This window comes from Ranitomeya imitator, chromosome 1 (genome assembly GCF_032444005.1).
Source record: "Ranitomeya imitator isolate aRanImi1 chromosome 1, aRanImi1.pri, whole genome shotgun sequence".
Lineage (NCBI taxonomy): Eukaryota > Metazoa > Chordata > Amphibia > Anura > Dendrobatidae > Ranitomeya > Ranitomeya imitator.
The window spans coordinates 895,188,513-895,208,806 of NC_091282.1; the positions used below are offsets into that span (position 1 = coordinate 895,188,513).

Consider the following 20,294-nt stretch of genomic DNA (forward strand, 5'->3'; position numbering starts at 1 on the left):
ACTCTGTTGTGTGTGGACGTTCATACTAAGGTATAGTGCCATACTTTCTTTGCATGTATTTACAGCTTACCTATTAATGCTGCAGGATATGTATATTTAGCAATATGGGATACATTAAACCCACATTGGTCCTATGATACATCATTAGGATCCAATTGAATTTATACTAAGGCTGTGATTAATACATATATTTAGAATATCCTCCATCAATACTGGCACGCCTTAGTATGACCACTTTTTTTATTTGATTTGATCTAGCATTAAGGTTACAGGAGTATCTTATTTATAATTTGATTGTAGTTGTATCACTTCGTATCAACAGGATATAAAATAATTGTTGGTGATACATATTCTTCCCTAGTTACCTTTGCTATATATATATATATATATATATATATATATATATATATATATATATATATATATATATATATATATATATATATATATATATTCTCCTTTTCTGTAAATCTATATACATACAAATATATACATTTACAAATACATTTATATATAAATACATACAAATTACTTTTAGGAGTATAGTGTGTTAGGATCAGACCACCCCTCCCTGCTGGACACTTTGTTGTAAATTGCTTTTGTGCCTTTTTCTGCATTTTAAAATGAACTCATTCAATAAAGCTTTATGCATTGTTTAACCTATATATGGTTCTCTATCAGCTACCTTGAATGCAAGTCCGTAGTTTGTTGCATCTTTTTGAAGCAGAAAACGCTTCAGAAAAACATTGGCCGGGTTTTGTCTCAAGCGTATTTTTTCGTGTCTTTGCAGTAATTTTATAGCCGCCTGAGTTTTTTATTTTACTTCTATGGATGACTTAGTGAGTGGCTTCCAAGCAAAAGCTGCCTGAAGAATGGCCAGGTCACTTCTTTTAACTATTTCTCATCTTTGGAAACATGAAGCAGTTAGAAGTAGCTCAAAAGCTTGACCATATGCCCAGAAAGTCTTCCTCAGCTTGCTGGGCATACATTAATGCTTTCTAACATTTCTTTAGAGCTTCTTCAAGACGTTCAAAGACATTCTGTGCACATGCCTTTATATTTCCAGCAGATAGTAAAGTCCTGATGTTCTTCTGATAAGCATCCATAACCTATGGGAAGATCATTTTATAAAGTAAGTGATCTGAACGCCACTCATTTCCTGGACTCTACACCACTATGAATCCTTCCACACTGCTGCTGGAAATCTGACAACAATCCGCACAAAGTTACATTTAAATAAATGGGAGTTGGGATTGGTAAAGCCTAACATACAACAAGTACATTAATGCTTTAATACTGTGAGCAGAAATGTTAAGGTGTGTCATGTTCCATAACTTCTGCTTACGGGAATGTTCAAAGAATCTTGAAGAAAACATGTGTTTCTTTACTACCTACTTGCAGCTACTCAAGAATTTACTATTTCTCAGTGGATAGGTTCTTATCGACAAGGAATAAATGGAATCATTGTTCTGTCCCGTATCCATCTCTTACCTGTTGGCCTGAACACATTGTATTCACCTCTGCAGAACAATCTGTCATGTTATGGGATTCGGATGTTATGTTCTTTCCCTCACTTCCGCTTGCCTTCTTCTTAACCGGTGTGTAAAGACTGTGTCCCGTAGAAAGATTTCTTTTCCTTACCGGTGGTCGTCTCTGGACATTGAGGACACCAGTTTCCATCCTCATAATGTGAAGAAGCCCATGCTACGAGATGGATATTATGTCTGCCCAAATACTCACTGAAGTCCCCAAGTAAAGACATGAGATCCAATCTTGAAATTTCCTGCAGTTATTTAAATGTCATGTGTTTATTCTATGTCCTTAAATTCTTCAAGGATGGAACCCAAAGAAACACGCATTGTTATTAGACAGACATCAAACATTTATAGTCACTGTTTCTTGGTTTTTGGCTGAAGATAAATCTAAAAGGTATAGAACACTTTATTGTGTAGTGAAATATTCTGCAGACTTGCTCGTTTATCCCAGAGTTTGTAATGCAGATGCCTGAAGAATGAAAAATAAGACAGTGATTAGCTGAAGAAACACCTATTGGAGTGTTAGACAAACTCAGGGAACCAGGGTTGTTACTGAGCTTTCTTTACAGGCATCTATGACATTTTCCATTGCCTTCCAGCAGGGTCTACTTGGATTCCAAAGTCTACAGTAAAGGCTATTCACTACCTAATTCTTAATTATAGTTTAGATTATCAACATACGGGCACAATAAAGGATATCTCTATCTTATAAAGTGATGTCACAGCACAAGGACATGCCATCACTTTATGATCATTGAGGATCTGACCTCTGAGACCCCTAATGAGGTAGAGAATTAAAGAACTGTAGCTCTGCTGTTTCCCTTAAAGGGACACTGTCACCTGAATTTGGAGGGGACAATCTTCAGCCATGGAGGCGGGGTTTTTGGGTTTTTGATTCACCCTTTCCTTACCCACTGGCTGCAAAATTGGATTGAAGTTCATTCTCTGTCCTCCGTAGTACATGCCTGCACAAGGCAATCTTGCTTTGTGCAGGCGTGTACTATGGAGGACAGAGAATGAACTTCAATCCAATTTTGCAGCCAGCATGCAGCCAGCGGGTAAGGAAAGGGTGAATCAAAAACCCAAAAACCCCGCCTCCATGGCTGAAGATTGTTCCCTCCAAATTCAGGTGACAGTGTCCCTTTAACCCCTTCATGACCCAGCCTATTTTGACCTTAAAGACCTTGCCGTTTTTTGCAATTCTGACCAGTGTCCCTTTATGAGGTAATAACTCGGGAACGCTTCAACGGATCCTAGCGGTTCTGAGATTGTTTTTTCGTGACATATTGGGCTTCATGTTAGTGGTAAGTTTAGGTCAATAAATTCTGTGTTTATTTGTGATAAAAACGGAAATTTGGCGAAAATTTTGAAAATTTCGCAATTTTCACATTTTGAATTTTTATTCTGTTAAACCAGAGAGTTATGTGACACAAAATAGTTAATAAATAACATTTCCCACTTGTATACTTTACATCAGCACAATTTTGGAAACAAAATTTTTTTTTGCTAGGAAGTTATAAGGGTTAAAATTTGACCAGCGATTTCTCATTTTTACAACGAAATTTACAAAACCATTTTTTTAGGGACCACCTCACATTTGAAGTCAGTTTGAGGGGTCTATATGGCTGAAAATACCCAAAAGTGACACCATTCTAAAAACTGCACCCCTCAAGGTACTCAAAACCACATTCAAGAAGTTTATTAACCCTTTAGGTGCTTCACAGCAGCAGAAGCAACATGAAAGGAAAAAATGAACATTTAACTTTTTAGTCACAAAAATGATCTTTCAGCAACAATTTTTTTATTTTCCGAATGGTAAAAAGAGAAACTGAACCACGAAAGTTGTTGTCCAATTTATCCTGAGTACACCGATACCTCATATGTGGGGGTAAACCACTGTTTGGGCGCACGGCAGGGCTTGGAAGGGAAGGAGCACCATTTGACTTTTTGAATGAAAAATTGGCTCCACTCTTTAGCGGACACCATGTCGCGTTTGGAGAGCCCCTGTGTGCCTATGCATTGGAGCTCCCCCACAAGTGACCCCATTTTGGAAACTGGACCCCCCAAGGAACTTTTATAGATGCCTAGTGAGCACTTTAAACCCTCAGGTGCTTCACAAATTGATCCGTAAAAATGAAAAAGTACTTTTTTTTTCACAAAAAATTTCTTTTCGCCTCAATTTTTTCATTTTCACATGGGCAATAGGATAAAATGGATCCTAAAATTTGTTGAGCAATTTCTCCCGAGTACGCCGATACCTCATATGTGGGGGTAAACCACTGTTTGGGCACAAGGCAGGGCTCGGAAGGGAAGGCGCGCCTTTTGACTTTTTGAATGGAAAATTAGCTCCAATTGTTAGCGGACACCATGTCGCATTTGGAGCGCCCCTGTGTGCCTATGCAATGGAGCTCCCCCACAAGTGACCCCATTTTGGAAACTAGACCCCCCAAGGAACTTATCTAGATGCATACTGAGCACTTTAAACCCCCAGGTGCTTCACAGAAGTTTATAATGCAGAGCCATGAAAATAAAAAATAATTTTTCTTTTCTCAAAAATGATTTTTTAGCCTGGAATTTCCTATTTTGCCAATGGTAATAGGAGAAATTGGACCACAAATGTTGTTGTCCAGTTTGTCCTGAGTACGCAGATACCCCATATGTGGGGGTAAACCACTGTTTGGGCGCACGGCAGGGCTCAGAAGGGAAGGCACGCCATTTGGCTTTTTAAATGGAAAATTAGCTCCAATCATTAGCGGACACCATGTTGCGTTTGGAGAGCCCCTGTGTGCCTAAACATTGGAGATCCCCCACAAATGACCCCATTTTGGAAACTAGACCCCCAAAGGAACTAATCTAGATGTGTGGTGAGCACTTTGAACCCTCAAGTGCTTCACAGAAGTTTATAACGCAGAGCCATGAAAATAAAATAAAAAATTTCTTTTCTCAAAAATGATTTTTTAGCCCGCAATTTTTTATTTTCCCAAGGGTAACAGGAGAAATTTGACCCCAATATTTGTTGTCCAGTTTCTCCTGAGTATGGTGATACCCCATATGTGGGGGTAAACTACTGTTTGGGCACTTGCCGGGGCTCGGAAGTGAAGTAGTGACGTTTTGAAATACAGACTTTGATGGAATGCTCTACGGGCGTCACGTTGCGTTTGCAGAGCCCCTGATGTGACTAAACAGTAGAAACCCCCCACAAGTCACCCCATTTCGGAAACTAGACCCCGAAATGAAATTATCTAGATATGTGGTGAGCACTTTCAACCCCCAAGTGCTTCACAGAAGTTTATAACGCAGAGCCGTGAAAATAATAAATACGTTTTCTTTCCTCAAAAATAATTTTTTAGCCCAGAATTTTTTATTTTCCCAAGGGTTACAGGGGAAATTGGACCCCAAAAGTTGTTGTCCAGTTTCTCCTGAGTAAGCTGATACCCCTTGTGTGGGGGTAAACCACTGTTTGGGCACACGTCGGGGCTCAGAAGGGAAGAAGTGACTTTTGAAATGCAGACTTTGATGGAATGGTCTGCGGGCGTCACGTTGTGTTTGCAGAGCCCCTGGTGTGCCTAAACAGTAGAAACCCCCCACAAGTGACCCCATTTTGGAAACTAGACCCCCAAAGGAACTTATCTAGATATGTGGTGAGCACTTTGAACCCCCAAGTGCTTTACAGAAGCTTATAACGCAGAGCCGTGAAAATAAAAAATCATTTTTCTTTCCTCAAAAATGATGTTTTAGCAAGCAATTTTTTATTTTCTCAAGGGTAACAGGAGAAATTTGACCCCAGTAATTGTTGCGCAGTTTGTCCCGAGTATGCTGGTACCCCATATGTGGGGGTAAACCACTGTTTTGGCACACGTCGGGGCTCGGAAGTGAGGGAGCACCATTTGACTTTTTGAATACAAGATTGGCTGGAATCAATGGTGGCGCCATGTTGCGTTTGGAGACCCCCTGATGTGCCTAAACAGTGGAAACCCCTCAATTCTAACTCCAACACTAACCCCAACACACCCCTAAACCTAATCCCAACTGTAGCCATAACCCTAATCACAACCCTAACCCCAACACACCCCTAACCACAACCCTAATTCCAACCCAACCCTAGCCCTAAGGCTATGTGCCAACGTTGCGGATTCGTATGAGATTTTTCAGCTCCATTTTTGAAAAATCCGCGGGTAAAAGGCACTGCGTTTTACCTGCGGATTTACCGCGGATTTCCAGTGTTTTTTGTGCGGATTTCACCTGTGGATTCCTATTGAGGAACAGGTGTAAAACGCTGCGGAATCCGCACAAAGAATTGACATGCTGCGGAAAACACAACACAGCGTTTCCGCGCGGTATTTTCCGCACCATGGGCACAGCGGATTAGGTTTTCCATATGTTTACATGGTACTGTAAACCTGATGGAACACTGCTGCGAATCCGCAGCCAAATCCGCACCGTGTGCACATAGCCTAATTCTAAAGGTATGTGCACACGCTGCGGAAAACGCTGCGGATCCGCAGCAGTTTCCCATGAGTTTACAGTTCAATGTAAACCTATGGGAAACAAAAATCGCTGTACACATGCTGCGGAAAAACTGCACGGAAACGCAGCGGTTTACATTCCGCAGCATGTCACTTCTTTCTGCGGATTCCGCAGCGGTTTTACAACTGCTCCAATAGAAAATCGCAGTTGTAAAACCGCAGTAAAATGCGCAGAAAAACCGCGGTAAATCCACAGCGGTTTAGCACTGCGGATTTATCAAATCCTCTGCGGAAAAATCCGCAGAGGACCAGAATACGTGTGCACATCCCGAACCCTAACCCTACCCCTAGTTCTTACCCCAACCTTAGTGGAAAAAAAAAATTATTTTTTTTTTTATTGTCCCTACCTATGGGGGTGACAAAGGGGGGGGTCATTTACTATTTTTTTTATTTTGATCACTGAGATATAACCTATCTCAGTGATCAAAATTCACTCTGGAACGAATCTGCCGGCCGGCAGATTCGGCGGGCGCACTGCACATGCGCCCGCCATTTTGGAAGATGGCGGCGCCCGGGAAAGAAGACGGACACCGGCAGGCTCGGTAAGTATAAGGGGGGGGGGGGAGATCAGGGCACGGGGTGGGGGGCGTCGGAGCACGGATGAGGAACGGTGTGCGTGCGGGTGGATTGGAGCACGGGGTGGGGGATCGCTGTGCAGGGGGGTGGATCGGAGCACGGGGGGGTTTCATTGGAGCACGGGGGGTGTGATTGGAGCACGGAGGGAGCGGGCAGGAGGACGGGGGAGCGGAGCACAGGACGGAGGGGAGCGCTGCACAGATCGGGGGGCTGGGGGGGGGCGATCGGAGGAGTGGAGTGGGTGCACATTAGTATTTCCAGCCATGGCAGATGATATTGCAGCATCGGCCATGGCTGGATTGTAATATTTCACCAGTTTTTTTAGGTGAAATATTACAAATCGCTCTGATTGGCAGTTTCACTTTCAACAGCCAATCAGAGCGATCGTAGCCACGGGGGGGGTGAAGCCACCCCCCCCTGGGCTAAACTACCACTCCCCCTGTCCCTGCAGATCGGGTGAAATGGGAGTTAACCCTTTCACCCGATCTGCAGGGACGCGATCTTTCTGTGACACAGCATATGCGTCACAGGTCGGATTGGCACCGACTTTCATGACGCATACGCTGTGTTACAGGTCGGGAAGGGGTTAACAGTTTGTCCCTGCACAACAGCTCTAATATCACCAGTTTCAACTGCAACCAGTTTCACTCCAAGAAACGGATCTGGCTGAAGCTCCTTGTTCTGCCGGGTATGAACTGGCAATGAAAATGTATAAAGGAGGTACAGCACTATACCATTATTGCAACCTTATTAAAAAAGGAAAAAAAAAAGTTAAATCCTATCTCAAACATGCTGGATCCAGCGGTAATTGTCACATCCATCATTGTAAGGTCACATAATCATGACAGCCATAAGCCGGCAACCTTAGTAACGAGTCATTCATAGCCAACACTACAGAAAACACAGTAAGGCTATGTTCACACTGTCAGTATTTGTAAGCCAACAAATACTGGGGAACAATCAGAGGAAAAGTATAAGGCTACGTCCTCAGATCAGGAAAAGTAACGTTTTGGACTCAGTGAATTTTCACTGTGCCCAAATTGCGGCACTTGATTGTCAGTACATGTAGATTCACCCCATGTAATGACATTCAATTGGTCAAAATCTGCAGTGGACAGAAATTGACATGCTGAGGCTCGTAAACCCGAGCCGCGGGTGAGTTTACACTGCGGTAAATAGAAGCCCAGTGGGCATGGGATTACTATATATCCCATTCACTGTGCTTGTAATGTAGAGCACAGCGCTTTGGACCCAGAGGAAGTGTACTGCTGCACTGATCGTGGGCACGGACTGTAATAGAAACACGTCACTGCTTCGGGATTCGGCTTACAGATACTGATGTGAAATACTGACCAAATACTGATAGTGTGATCGTGGCCTAACACACATCATGCATTACAAATCCAAGAAACGTATCACCTCTCCAGCACATAGCCGACAAGTGTAGAACTGCTGGAGGGCTGACAGCGGAGACTGCCTATGTGAGTGACGTGGTAAGGAGAATGGCTGCTGCTCCGTGCACTTCTATGGGACACGGGGACTCCCATTGATCACGCACACCGCGCCAATACTGGGAATAGGTCAATCATTTTAGTGGGGTAACCGTACCCTCTGGCGTTTTTATCGCCCCCATTACATATACAGAGGGGTTCGCTCTTTCCATATCACCTGGGCACTTTCCTACATCAGGTAGCCTCCGCTGGGACCTGCCGGAAGGCACTTTGGGCTTCATTCTGACTCTCAGAGACTTTCCATGAGAAAGTGTCCTACAGAAGACGCCGTAGGAGCCGGCAGGTCACAAGTGTGGACAGCTCGGCCAAGCTCCAGCTATGACAGCCCACCTATAGAAGGGACGCTGTTCCCTGCCTGAACTGGCTGATAACAGGGAACAAAAGCATCCATTCTTCTGCACTGTAATTGTCTGCGGCAGCCATCACCTCTCACCTTAGATCCCTGCGGTTCTTAGTCTCCGCCACTAACGTGTCTCTCCGAAGTGTGTTCGCCCAAGTAGTCTATCACCAGACATTATTTGAATCTTTACAGAACGGCGCATGCTCAGAGTGACCATGTAGGCGGCGCACACTGATGACGTAAGGCCCGCCAGGCAGCCATGTTTGATTAGGGCACACACCACACTGTACCATAACTCGCAGTACGGGTGTAATTAGCGGCTCACATGCTCTCCCCGTGTTAATCACGCTCTCTGGGTGCAGGTATTCGTAGTAGCTCTGCCTGCAGTGTGTTTGGCCCGTGTTGCTGTGACTTCTAGAATCCGGAACTGTAATGCATGAGGCAGTGTTGTGAGCCGGGCCGGTGAGGTGACGGGACACGGAGCGTAGCTGCTTCCTCTCCTTCTGCAGGTCACAGGACAGGATACAGTGTGGGGGGTAGGATGCTGGCGGTCAGGGCATGGCGGGGCGCTGCGCTGAGGCGACAATGGCTGCCAGCACTGTGCACCTCCTCCTCCGGGCACAGCACAGGTAAGGAGCCTCAGACGAGGGGACACTGGCAGGACAGCTCCCAGCATGCACTGGCGACATGGCAGTGACAGTCTACATGGAGCTATGATGGGCACAGCACAGGTAAGGAGCCTCAGACGTGGGGACACTGGCAGGACAGCTCCCAGCATGCACTGGGGACATGGCAGTGACAGTCTACATGGGGCTATGATGGGCACAGCACAGGTAAGGAGCCTCAGACGTGGGGGCACTGGCAGGACAGCTCCCAGCATGCACTGGGGACATGGCAGTGACAGTCTACATGGGGCTATGATGGGGATAGCACAGGTAAGGAGCCTCAGACGTGGGGGCACTGGCAGGACAGCTCCCAGCATGCACTGGGGACGTGGCAGTGACAGTCTACATAGGGCTATGATGGGCACAGCACAGGTAAGGAGCCTCAGACGTGGGGGCACTGACAGGACAGCTCCCAGCATGCACTGGGGACATGGCAGTGACAGTCTACATAGGGCTATGATGGGCACAGCACAGGTAAGGAGCCTCAGACGTGGGGGCACTGGCAGGACAGCTCCCAGCATGCACTGGGGACATGGCAGTGACAGTCTACATGGGGCTATGATGGGGATAGCACAGGTAAGGAGCCTCAGACGTGGGGGCACTGGCAGGACAGCTCCCAGCATGCACTGGGGACGTGGCAGTGACAGTCTACATAGGGCTATGATGGGCACAGCACAGGTAAGGACCCTCAGACGTGGGGGCACTGGCAGGACAGCTCCCAGCATGCACTGGGGACGTGGCAGTGACAGTCTACATAGGGCTATGATGGGCACAGCACAGGTAAGGAGCCTCAGACGTGGGGGCACTGGCAGGACAGCTCCCAGCATGCACTGGGGACATGGCAGTGACAGTCTACATAGGGCTATGATGGGCACAGCACAGGTAAGGACGCTCAGACGTGGGGGCACTGACAGGACAGCTCCCAGCATGCACTGGGGACATGGCAGTGACAGTCTACATGGGGCTATGATGGGGATAGCACAGGTAAGGAGCCTCAGACGTGGGGGCACTGACAGGACAGCTCCCAGCATGCACTGGGGACATGGCAGTGACAGTCTACATAGGGCTATGATGGGCACAGCACAGGTAAGGAGCCTCAGACGTGGGGGCACTGACAGGACAGCTCCCAGCATGCACTGGGGACATGGCAGTGACAGTCTACATAGGGCTATGATGGGCACAGCACAGGTAAGGAGCCTCAGACGTGGGGGCACTGGCAGGACAGCTCCCAGCATGCACTGGGGACATGGCAGTGACAGTCTACATAGGGCTATGATGGGGATAGCACAGGTAAGGAGCCTCAGACGTGGGGGCACTGGCAGGACAGCTCCCAGCATGCACTGGGGACATGGCAGTGACAGTCTACATAGGGCTATGATGGGCACAGCACAGGTAAGGAGCCTCAGACGTGGGGGCACTGACAGGACAGCTCCCAGCATGCACTGGGGACATGGCAGTGACAGTCTACATAGGGCTATGATGGGCACAGCACAGGTAAGGAGCCTCAGACGTGGGGGCACTGGCAGGACAGCTCCCAGCATGCACTGGGGACATGGCAGTGACAGTCTACATAGGGCTATGATGGGGATAGCACAGGTAAGGAGCCTCAGACGTGGGGGCACTGGCAGGACAGCTCCCAGCATGCACTGGGGACATGGCAGTGACAGTCTACATAGGGCTATGATGGGGATAGCACAGGTAAGGAGCCTCAGACGTGGGGGCACTGGCAGGACAGCTCCCAGCATGCACTGGGGACGTGGCAGTGACAGTCTACATAGGGCTATGATGGGCACAGCACAGGTAAGGAGCCTCAGACGTGGGGGCACTGGCAGGACAGCTCCCAGCATGCACTGGGGACGTGGCAGTGACAGTCTACATAGGGCTATGATGGGCACAGCACAGGTAAGGAGCCTCAGACGTGGGGGCACTGGCAGGACAGCTCCCAGCATGCACTGGGGACGTGGCAGTGACAGTCTACATAGGGCTATGATGGGCACAGCACAGGTAAGGACGCTCAGACGTGGGGGCACTGACAGGACAGCTCCCAGCATGCACTGGGGACATGGCAGTGACAGTCTACATGGGGCTATGATGGGGATAGCACAGGTAAGGAGCCTCAGACGTGGGGGCACTGACAGGACAGCTCCCAGCATTCACTGGGGACATGGCAGTGACAGTCTACATAGGGCTATGATGGGGACAGCACAGGTAAGGAGCGTCAGACGTGGGGGCACTGGCAGGACAGCTCCCAGCATGCACTGGGGACATGGCAGTGACAGTCTACATAGGGCTATGATGGGCACAGCACAGGTAAGGAGCCTCAGACGTGGGGGCACTGGCAGGACAGCTCCCAGCATGCACTGGGGACATGGCAGTGACAGTCTACATAGGGCTATGATGGGCACAGCACAGGTAAGGAGCCTCAGACGTGGGGGCACTGGCAGGACAGCTCCCAGCATGCACTGGGGACATGGCAGTGACAGTCTACATAGGGCTATGATGGGCACAGCACAGGTAAGGAGCCTCAGACGTGGGGGCACTGGCAGGACAGCTCCCAGCATGCACTGGGGACATGGCAGTGACAGTCTACATAGGGCTATGATGGGGACAGCACAGGTAAGGAGCCTCAGACGTGGGGGCACTGACAGGACTGCTCCCAGCATGCACTGGGGACATGGCAGTGACAGTCTACATAGGGCTATGATGGGCACAGCACAGGTAAGGAGCCTCAGACGTGGGGGCACTGGCAGGACAGCTCCCAGCATGCACTGGGGACATGGCAGTGACAGTCTACATAGGGCTATGATGGGCACAGCACAGGTAAGGAGCCTCAGACGTGGGGGCACTGGCAGGACAGCTCCCAGCATGCACTGGGGACATGGCAGTGACAGTCTACATAGGACTATGATGGGCACAGCACAGGTAAGGAGCCTCAGACGTGGGGGCACTGGCAGGACAGCTCCCAGCATGCACTGGGGACATGGCAGTGACAGTCTACATAGGACTATGATGGGCACAGCACAGGTAAGGAGCCTCAGACGTGGGGACACTGGCAGGACAACTCCCAGCATGCACTGGGGACATGGCAGTGACAGTCTACATAGGACTATGATGGGCACAGCACAGGTAAGGAGCCTCAGACGTGGGGGCACTGGCAGGACAGCTCCCAGCATGCACTGGGGACATGGCAGTGACAGTCTACATAGGACTATGATGGGCACAGCACAGGTAAGGAGCCTCAGACGTGGGGACACTGGCAGGACAGCTCCCAGCATGCACTGGGGACATGGCAGTGACAGTCTACATAGGGCTATGATGGGGATCGCACAGATAAGGAGCCTCAGACGTGGGGACACTGGCAGGACAGCTCCCAGCATGCACTGGGGACATGGCAGTGACAGTCTACATAGGGCTATGATGGGCACAGCACAGGTAAGGAGCCTCAGACGTGGGGACACTGGCAGGACAGCTCCCAGCATGCACTGGGGACATGGCAGTGACACTCTACATAGGGCTATGATGGGCACAGCACAGGTAAGGAGCCTCAGACGTGCGGGCACTGGCAGGACAGCTCCCAGCATGCACTGGGGACATGGCAGTGACAGTCTACATAGGGCTATGATGGGGATAGTACAGGTAAGGAGCCTCAGACGTGGGGGCACTGGCAGGACAGCTCCCAGCATGCACTGGGGACATGGCAGTGACAGTCTACATAGGACTATGATGGGCACAGCACAGGTAAGGACCCTCAGACGTGGGGACACTGGCAGGACAGCTCCCAGCATGCACTGGGGACATGGCAGTGACACTCTACATAGGGCTATGATGGGCACAGCACAGGTAAGGAGCCTCAGACGTGGGGACACTGGCAGGACAGCTCCCAGCATGCACTGGGGACATGGCAGTGACAGTCTACATAGGGCTATGATGGGCACAGCACAGGTAAGGAGCCTCAGACGTGGGGACACTGGCAGGACAGCTCCCAGCATGCACTGGGGACATGGCAGTGACACTCTACATAGGGCTATGATGGGCACAGCACAGGTAAGGAGCCTCAGACGTGCGGGCACTGGCAGGACAGCTCCCAGCATGCACTGGGGACATGGCAGTGACAGTCTACATAGGGCTATGATGGGGATAGTACAGGTAAGGAGCCTCAGACGTGGGGGCACTGGCAGGACAGCTCCCAGCATGCACTGGGGACATGGCAGTGACAGTCTACATAGGACTATGATGGGGATAGCACAGGTAAGGAGCCTCAGACGTGGGGACACTGGCAGGACAGCTCCCAGCATGCACTGGGGACATGGCAGTGACACTCTACATAGGGCTATGATGGGCACAGCACAGGTAAGGAGCCTCAGACGTGCGGGCACTGGCAGGACAGCTCCCAGCATGCACTGGGGACATGGCAGTGACAGTCTACATAGGACTATGATGGGCACAGCACAGGTAAGGAGCCTCAGACGTGGGGACACTGGCAGGACAGCTCCCAGCATGCACTGGGGACATGGCAGTGACAGTCTACATAGGGCTATGATGGGCACAGCACAGGTAAGGACCCTCAGACGTGGGGACACTGGCAGGACAGCTCCCAGCATGCACTGGGGACGTGGCAGTGACAGTCTACATAGGGCTATGATGGGCACAGCACAGGTAAGGACCCTCAGACGTGGGGACACTGGCAGGACAGCTCCCAGCATGCACTGGGGACATGGCAGTGACAGTCTACATAGGGCTATGATGGGCACAGCACAGGTAAGGAGCCTCAGACGTGGGGCACTGGCAGGACAGCTCCCAGCATGCACTGGGGATGTGGCAGTGACAGTCTACATAGGGCTATGATGGGGATAGCACAGGTAAGGAGCCTCAGACGTGGGGCACTGGCAGGACAGCTCCCAGCATGCACTGGGGACATGGCAGTGACAGTCTACATAGGGCTATGATGGGCACAGCACAGGTAAGGACCCTCAGACGTGGGGGCACTGGCAGGACAGCTCCCAGCATGCACTGGGGACATGGCAGTGACAGTCTACATAGGGCTATGATGGAGATAGCACAGGTAAGGAGCCTCAGACGTGGGGGCACTGGCAGGACAGCTCCCAGCATGCACTGGGGACATGGCAGTGACAGTCTACATAGGGCTATGATGGGCACAGCACAGGTAAGGAGCCTCAGACGTGGGGGCACTGGCAGGACAGCTCCCAGCATGCACTGGGGACATGGCAGTGACAGCCTACATAGGGCTATGATGGGCACAGCACAGGTAAGGAGCCTCAGACGTGGGGGCACTGGCAGGACAGCTCCCAGCATGCACTGGGGACATGGCAGTGACAGTCTACATAGGACTATGATGGGCACAGCACAGGTAAGGAGCCTCAGACGTGGGGACACTGGCAGGACAGCTCCCAGCATGCACTGGGGACATGGCAGTGACAGTCTACATAGGGCTATGATGGGGATCGCACAGGTAAGGAGCCTCAGACGTGGGGACACTGGCAGGACAGCTCCCAGCATGCACTGGGGACATGGCAGTGACAGTCTACATAGGGCTATGATGGGCACAGCACAGGTAAGGAGCCTCAGACGTGGGGACACTGGCAGGACAGCTCCCAGCATGCACTGGGGACATGGCAGTGACACTCTACATAGGGCTATGATGGGCACAGCACAGGTAAGGAGCCTCAGACGTGCGGGCACTGGCAGGACAGCTCCCAGCATGCACTGGGGACATGGCAGTGACAGTCTACATAGGGCTATGATGGGGATAGTACAGGTAAGGAGCCTCAGACGTGGGGGCACTGGCAGGACAGCTCCCAGCATGCACTGGGGACATGGCAGTGATAGTCTACATAGGACTATGATGGGCACAGCACAGGTAAGGACCCTCAGACGTGGGGACACTGGCAGGACAGCTCCCAGCATGCACTGGGGACATGGCAGTGACACTCTACATAGGGCTATGATGGGCACAGCACAGGTAAGGAGCCTCAGACGTGGGGACACTGGCAGGACAGCTCCCAGCATGCACTGGGGACGTGGCAGTGACAGTCTACATAGGGCTATGATGGGCACAGCACAGGTAAGGACCCTCAGACGTGGGGACACTGGCAGGACAGCTCCCAGCATGTACTGGGGACATGGCAGTGACAGTCTACATAGGACTATGATGGGCACAGCACAGGTAAGGAGCCTCAGACGTGGGGGCACTGACAGGACAGCTCCCAGCATGCACTGGGGACATGGCAGTGACAGTCTACATAGGGTTATGATGGGGATAGCACAGGTAAGGAGCCTCAGACGTGGGGCACTGGCAGGACAGCTCCCAGCATGCACTGGGGACATGGCAGTGACAGTCTACATAGGGCTATGATGGGCACAGCACAGGTAAGGACCCTCAGACGTGGGGGCACTGACAGGACAGCTCCCAGCATGTACTGGGGACATGGCAGTGACAGTCTACATAGGACTATGATGGGCACAGCACAGGTAAGGAGCCTCAGACGTGGGGGCACTGACAGGACAGCTCCCAGCATGCACTGGGGACATGGCAGTGACAGTCTACATAGGGTTATGATGGGCACAGCACAGGTAAGGAGCCTCAGACGTGCGGGCACTGGCAGGACAGCTCCCAGCATGCACTGGGGACATGGCAGTGACAGTCTACATAGGACTATGATGGGCACAGCACAGGTAAGGACCCTCAGACGTGGGGACACTGGCAGGACAGCTCCCAGCATGCACTGGGGACATGGCAGTGACAGTCTACATAGGGCTATGATGGGCACAGCACAGGTAAGGAGCCTCAGACGTGGGGGCACTGACAGGACAGCTCCCAGCATCCACTGGGGACATGGCAGTGACAGTCTACATAGGGCTATGATGGGCACAGCACAGGTAAGGAGCCTCAGACGTGCGGGCACTGGCAGGAGAGCTCCCAGCATGCACTGGGGACATGGCAGTGACAGTCTACATGGGGCTATGATGGGCACAGCACAGGTAAGGAGCCTCAGACGTGGGGGCACTGGCAGGACAGCTCCCAGCATGCACTGGGGACATGGCAGTGACAGTCTACATAGGGCTATGATGGGCACAGCACAGGTAAGGAGCCTCAGACGTGGGGGCACTGGCAGGACAGCTCCCAGCATGCACTGGGGACATGGCAGTGACAGTCTACATGGGGCTATGATGGGGACAGCACAGGTAAAGAGCCTCAGACGTGGGGGCACTGGCAGGACAGCTCCCAGCATGTACTGGGGACATGGCAGTGACAGTCTACATAGGGCTATGATGGGTACAGCACAGGTAAGGAGCCTCAGACGTGGGGGCACTGGAAGGAGAGCTCCCAGCATGCACTGGGGACGTGGCAGTGACACTCTACATAGGGCTATGATGGGTACAGCACAGGTAAGGAGCCTCAGACGTGGGGGCACTGGCAGGACAGCTCCCAGCATGCACTGGGGACATGGCAGTGACAGTCTACATAGGGCTATGATGGGGATAGCACAGGTAAGGAGCCTCAGACGTGGGGGCACTGACAGGACAGCTCCCAGCATGCACTGGGGACATGGCAGTGACACTCTACATAGGGCTATGATGGGCACAGCACAGGTAAGGAGCCTCAGACGTGGGGGCACTGGCAGGACAGCTCCCAGCATGCACTGGGGACATGGCAGTGACAGTCTACATAGGGCTATGATGGGCACAGCACAGGTAAGGAGCCTCAGACGTGGGGGCACTGGCAGGACAGCTCCCAGCATGCACTGGGGACATGGCAGTGACAGTCTACATAGGGCTATGATGGGGATAGTACAGGTAAGGACCCTCAGACTTGGGGGCACTGGCAGGACAGCTCCCAGCATGCACTGGGGACATGGCAGTGACAGTCTACATAGGGCTATGATGGGCACAGCACAGGTAAGGAGCCTCAGACGTGGGGGCACTGGCAGGAGAGCTCCCAGCATGCACTGGGGACATGGCAGTGACAGTCTACATGGGGCTATGAAGGGCACAGCACAGGTAAGGAGCCTCAGACGTGGGGGCACTGGCAGGACAGCTCCCAGCATGCACTGGGGACATGGCAGTGACAGTCTACATAGGGCTATGATGGGGATAGCATAGGTAAGGACCCTCAGACGTGGGGGCACTGGCAGGACAGCTCCCAGCATGCACTGGGGACATGGCAGTGACACTCTACATAGGGCTATGATGGGCACAGCACAGGTAAGGAGCCTCAGACGTGGGGACACTGGCAGGAGAGCTCCCAGCATGCACTGGGGACATGGCAGTGACAGTCTACATAGGGCTATGATGGGGATAGCACAGGTAAGGAGCCTCAGACGTGGGGACACTGGCAGGACAGCTCCCAGCATGCACTGGGGACATGGCAGTGACAGTCTACATGGGGCTATGATGGGCACAGCACAGGTAAGGAGCCTCAGACGTGGGGGCACTGGCAGGACAGCTCCCAGCATGCACTGGGGACATGGCAGTGACAGTCTACATGGGGCTATGATGGGCACAGCACAGGTAAGGAGCCTCAGACGTGGGGACACTGGCAGGACAGCTCCCAGCATGCACTGGGGACATGGCAGTGACAGTCTACATAGGGCTATGATGGGGATAGCATAGGTAAGGACCCTCAGACGTGGGGGCACTGGCAGGACAGCTCCCAGCATGCACTGGGGACATGGCAGTGACACTCTACATAGGGCTATGATGGGCACAGCACAGGTAAGGAGCCTCAGACGTGGGGACACTGGCAGGAGAGCTCCCAGCATGCACTGGGGACATGGCAGTGACAGTCTACATAGGGCTATGATGGGGATAGCACAGGTAAGGAGCCTCAGACGTGGGGACACTGGCAGGACAGCTCCCAGCATGCACTGGGGACATGGCAGTGACAGTCTACATGGGGCTATGATGGGCACAGCACAGGTAAGGAGCCTCAGACGTGGGGGCACTGGCAGGACAGCTCCCAGCATGCACTGGGGACATGGCAGTGACAGTCTACATGGGGCTATGATGGGCACAGCACAGGTAAGGAGCCTCAGACGTGGGGACACTGGCAGGACAGCTCCCAGCATGCACTGGGGACATGGCAGTGACACTCTACATAGGGCTATGATGGGGATAGTACAGGTAAGGAGCCTCAGACGTGGGGACACTGGCAGGAGAGCTCCCAGCATGCACTGGGGACATGGCAGTGACAGTCTACATAGGGCTATGATGGGCACAGCACAGGTAAGGAGCCTCAGACGTGGGGGCACTGGCAGGACAGCTCCCAGCATGCACTGGGGACATGGCAGTGACAGTCTACATGGGGCTATGATGGGCACAGCACAGGTAAGGAGCCTCAGACGTGGGGGCACTGGCAGGACAGCTCCCAGCATGCACTGGGGACATGGCAGTGACAGTCTACATGGGGCTATGATGGGCACAGCACAGGTAAGGAGCCTCAGACGTGGGGGCACTGGCAGGACAGCTCCCAGCATGCACTGGGGACATGGCAGTGACAGTCTACATAGGGCTATGATGGGCACAGCACAGGTAAGGAGCCTCAGACGTGGGGGCACTGGCAGGACAGCTCCCAGCATGCACTGGGGACATGGCAGTGACAGTCTACATAGGGCTATGATGGGCACAGCACAGGTAAGGAGCCTCAGACGTGGGGGCACTGGCAGGACAGCTCCCAGCATGCACTGGGGACATGGCAGTGACAGTCTACATGGGGCTATGATGGGCACAGCACAGGTAAGGAGCCTCAGACGTGGGGGCACTGACAGTACAGCTCCCAGCATGCACTGGGGACATGGCAGTGACAGTCTACATAGGGCTATGATGGGCACAGCACAGGTAAGGAGCCTCAGACGTGCGGGCACTGGAAGGAGAGCTCCCAGCATGCACTGGGGACATGGCAGTGACAGTCTACATAGGACTATGATGGGGATAGCACAGGTAAGGAGCCTCAGACGTGCGGGCACTGGAAGGAGAGCTCCCAGCATGCACTGGGGACATGGCAGTGACAGTCTACATAGGGCTATGATGGGCACAGCACAGGTAAAGAGCCTCAGACGTGGGGGCACTGGCAGGACAGCTCCCAGCATGCACTGGGGACATGGCAGTGACAGTCTACATAGGGCTATGATGGGGATAGCACAGGTAAGGAGCCTCAGACGTGGGGACACTGGCAGGAGAGCTCCCAGCATGCACTGGGGACATGGCAGTGACAGTCTACATGGGGCTATGATGGGCACAGCACAGGTAAGGAGCCTCAGACGTGGGGGCACTGGCAGGACAGCTCCCAGCATGCACTGGGGACATGGCAGTGACAGTCTACATGGGGCTATGATGGGCACAGCACAGGTAAGGAGCCTCAGACGTGGGGGCACTGGCAGGACAGCTCCCAGCATGCACTGGGGACATGGCAGTGACAGTCTACATGGGGCTATGATGGGCACAGCACAGGTAAGGAGCCTCAGACGTGGGGGCACTGGCAGGACAGCTCCCAGCATGCACTGGGGACATGGCAGTGACAGTCTACATGGGGCTATGATGGGCACAGCACAGGTAAGGAGCCTCAGACGTGGGGGCACTGGAAGGAGAGCTCCCAGCATGCACTGGGGACGTGGCAGTGACAGTCTACATAGGGCTATGATGGGGATAGTACAGGTAAGGAGCCTCAGACGTGGGGACACTGGCAGGACAGCTCCCAGCATGCACTGGGGACATGGCAGTGACAGTCTACATGGGGCTATGATGGGCACAGCACAGGTAAGGAGCCTCAGACGTGGGGGCACTGGCAGGACAGCTCCCAGCATGCACTGGCGACATGGCAGTGACAGTCTACATGGAGCTATGATGGGCACAGCACAGGTAAGGAGCCTCAGACGTGGGGACACTGGCAGGACAGCTCCCAGCATGCACTGGGGACATGGCAGTGACAGTCTACATGGGGCTATGATGGGCACAGCACAGGTAAGGAGCCTCAGACGTGGGGGCACTGACAGGACAGCTCCCAGCATGCACTGGGGACATGGCAGTGACAGTCTACATAGGGCTATGATGGGCACAGCACAGGTAAGGAGCCTCAGACGTGGGGGCACTGGCAGGACAGCTCCCAGCATGCACTGGGGACATGG

The 20,294-nt window shown here is 52.4% G+C and overlaps 2 protein-coding genes across 3 annotated transcripts in view; one reads left to right on the forward strand and one right to left on the reverse strand.

The window, feature by feature from the left end:
• Window positions 1-8,699, reverse strand: part of HELQ (helicase, POLQ like) — a 91,747-nt gene extending 83,048 nt beyond the window's left edge. Inside the window, exons 1-2 of one of the 2 annotated variants that reach the window (XM_069743252.1) lie at window positions 8,582-8,699; window positions 1,492-2,004 (exon numbers count right to left, since the gene is read on the reverse strand). In XM_069743252.1, coding sequence (XP_069599353.1) covers window positions 1,492-1,686 — 195 coding nt within the window. In that variant the 5' untranslated portion in view covers window positions 1,687-2,004; window positions 8,582-8,699. The remainder of the gene's footprint in view (window positions 1-1,491; window positions 2,005-8,581) is intronic. The other variant, XM_069743253.1, reaches the window with a different exon arrangement.
• A 243-nt stretch (window positions 8,700-8,942) lies between these two features.
• Window positions 8,943-20,294, forward strand: part of MRPS18C (mitochondrial ribosomal protein S18C) — a 57,186-nt gene continuing 45,834 nt past the window's right edge. Inside the window, exon 1 of the mRNA XM_069743259.1 lies at window positions 8,943-9,117. Coding sequence (XP_069599360.1) covers window positions 9,030-9,117 — 88 coding nt within the window. The 5' untranslated portion in view covers window positions 8,943-9,029. The remainder of the gene's footprint in view (window positions 9,118-20,294) is intronic.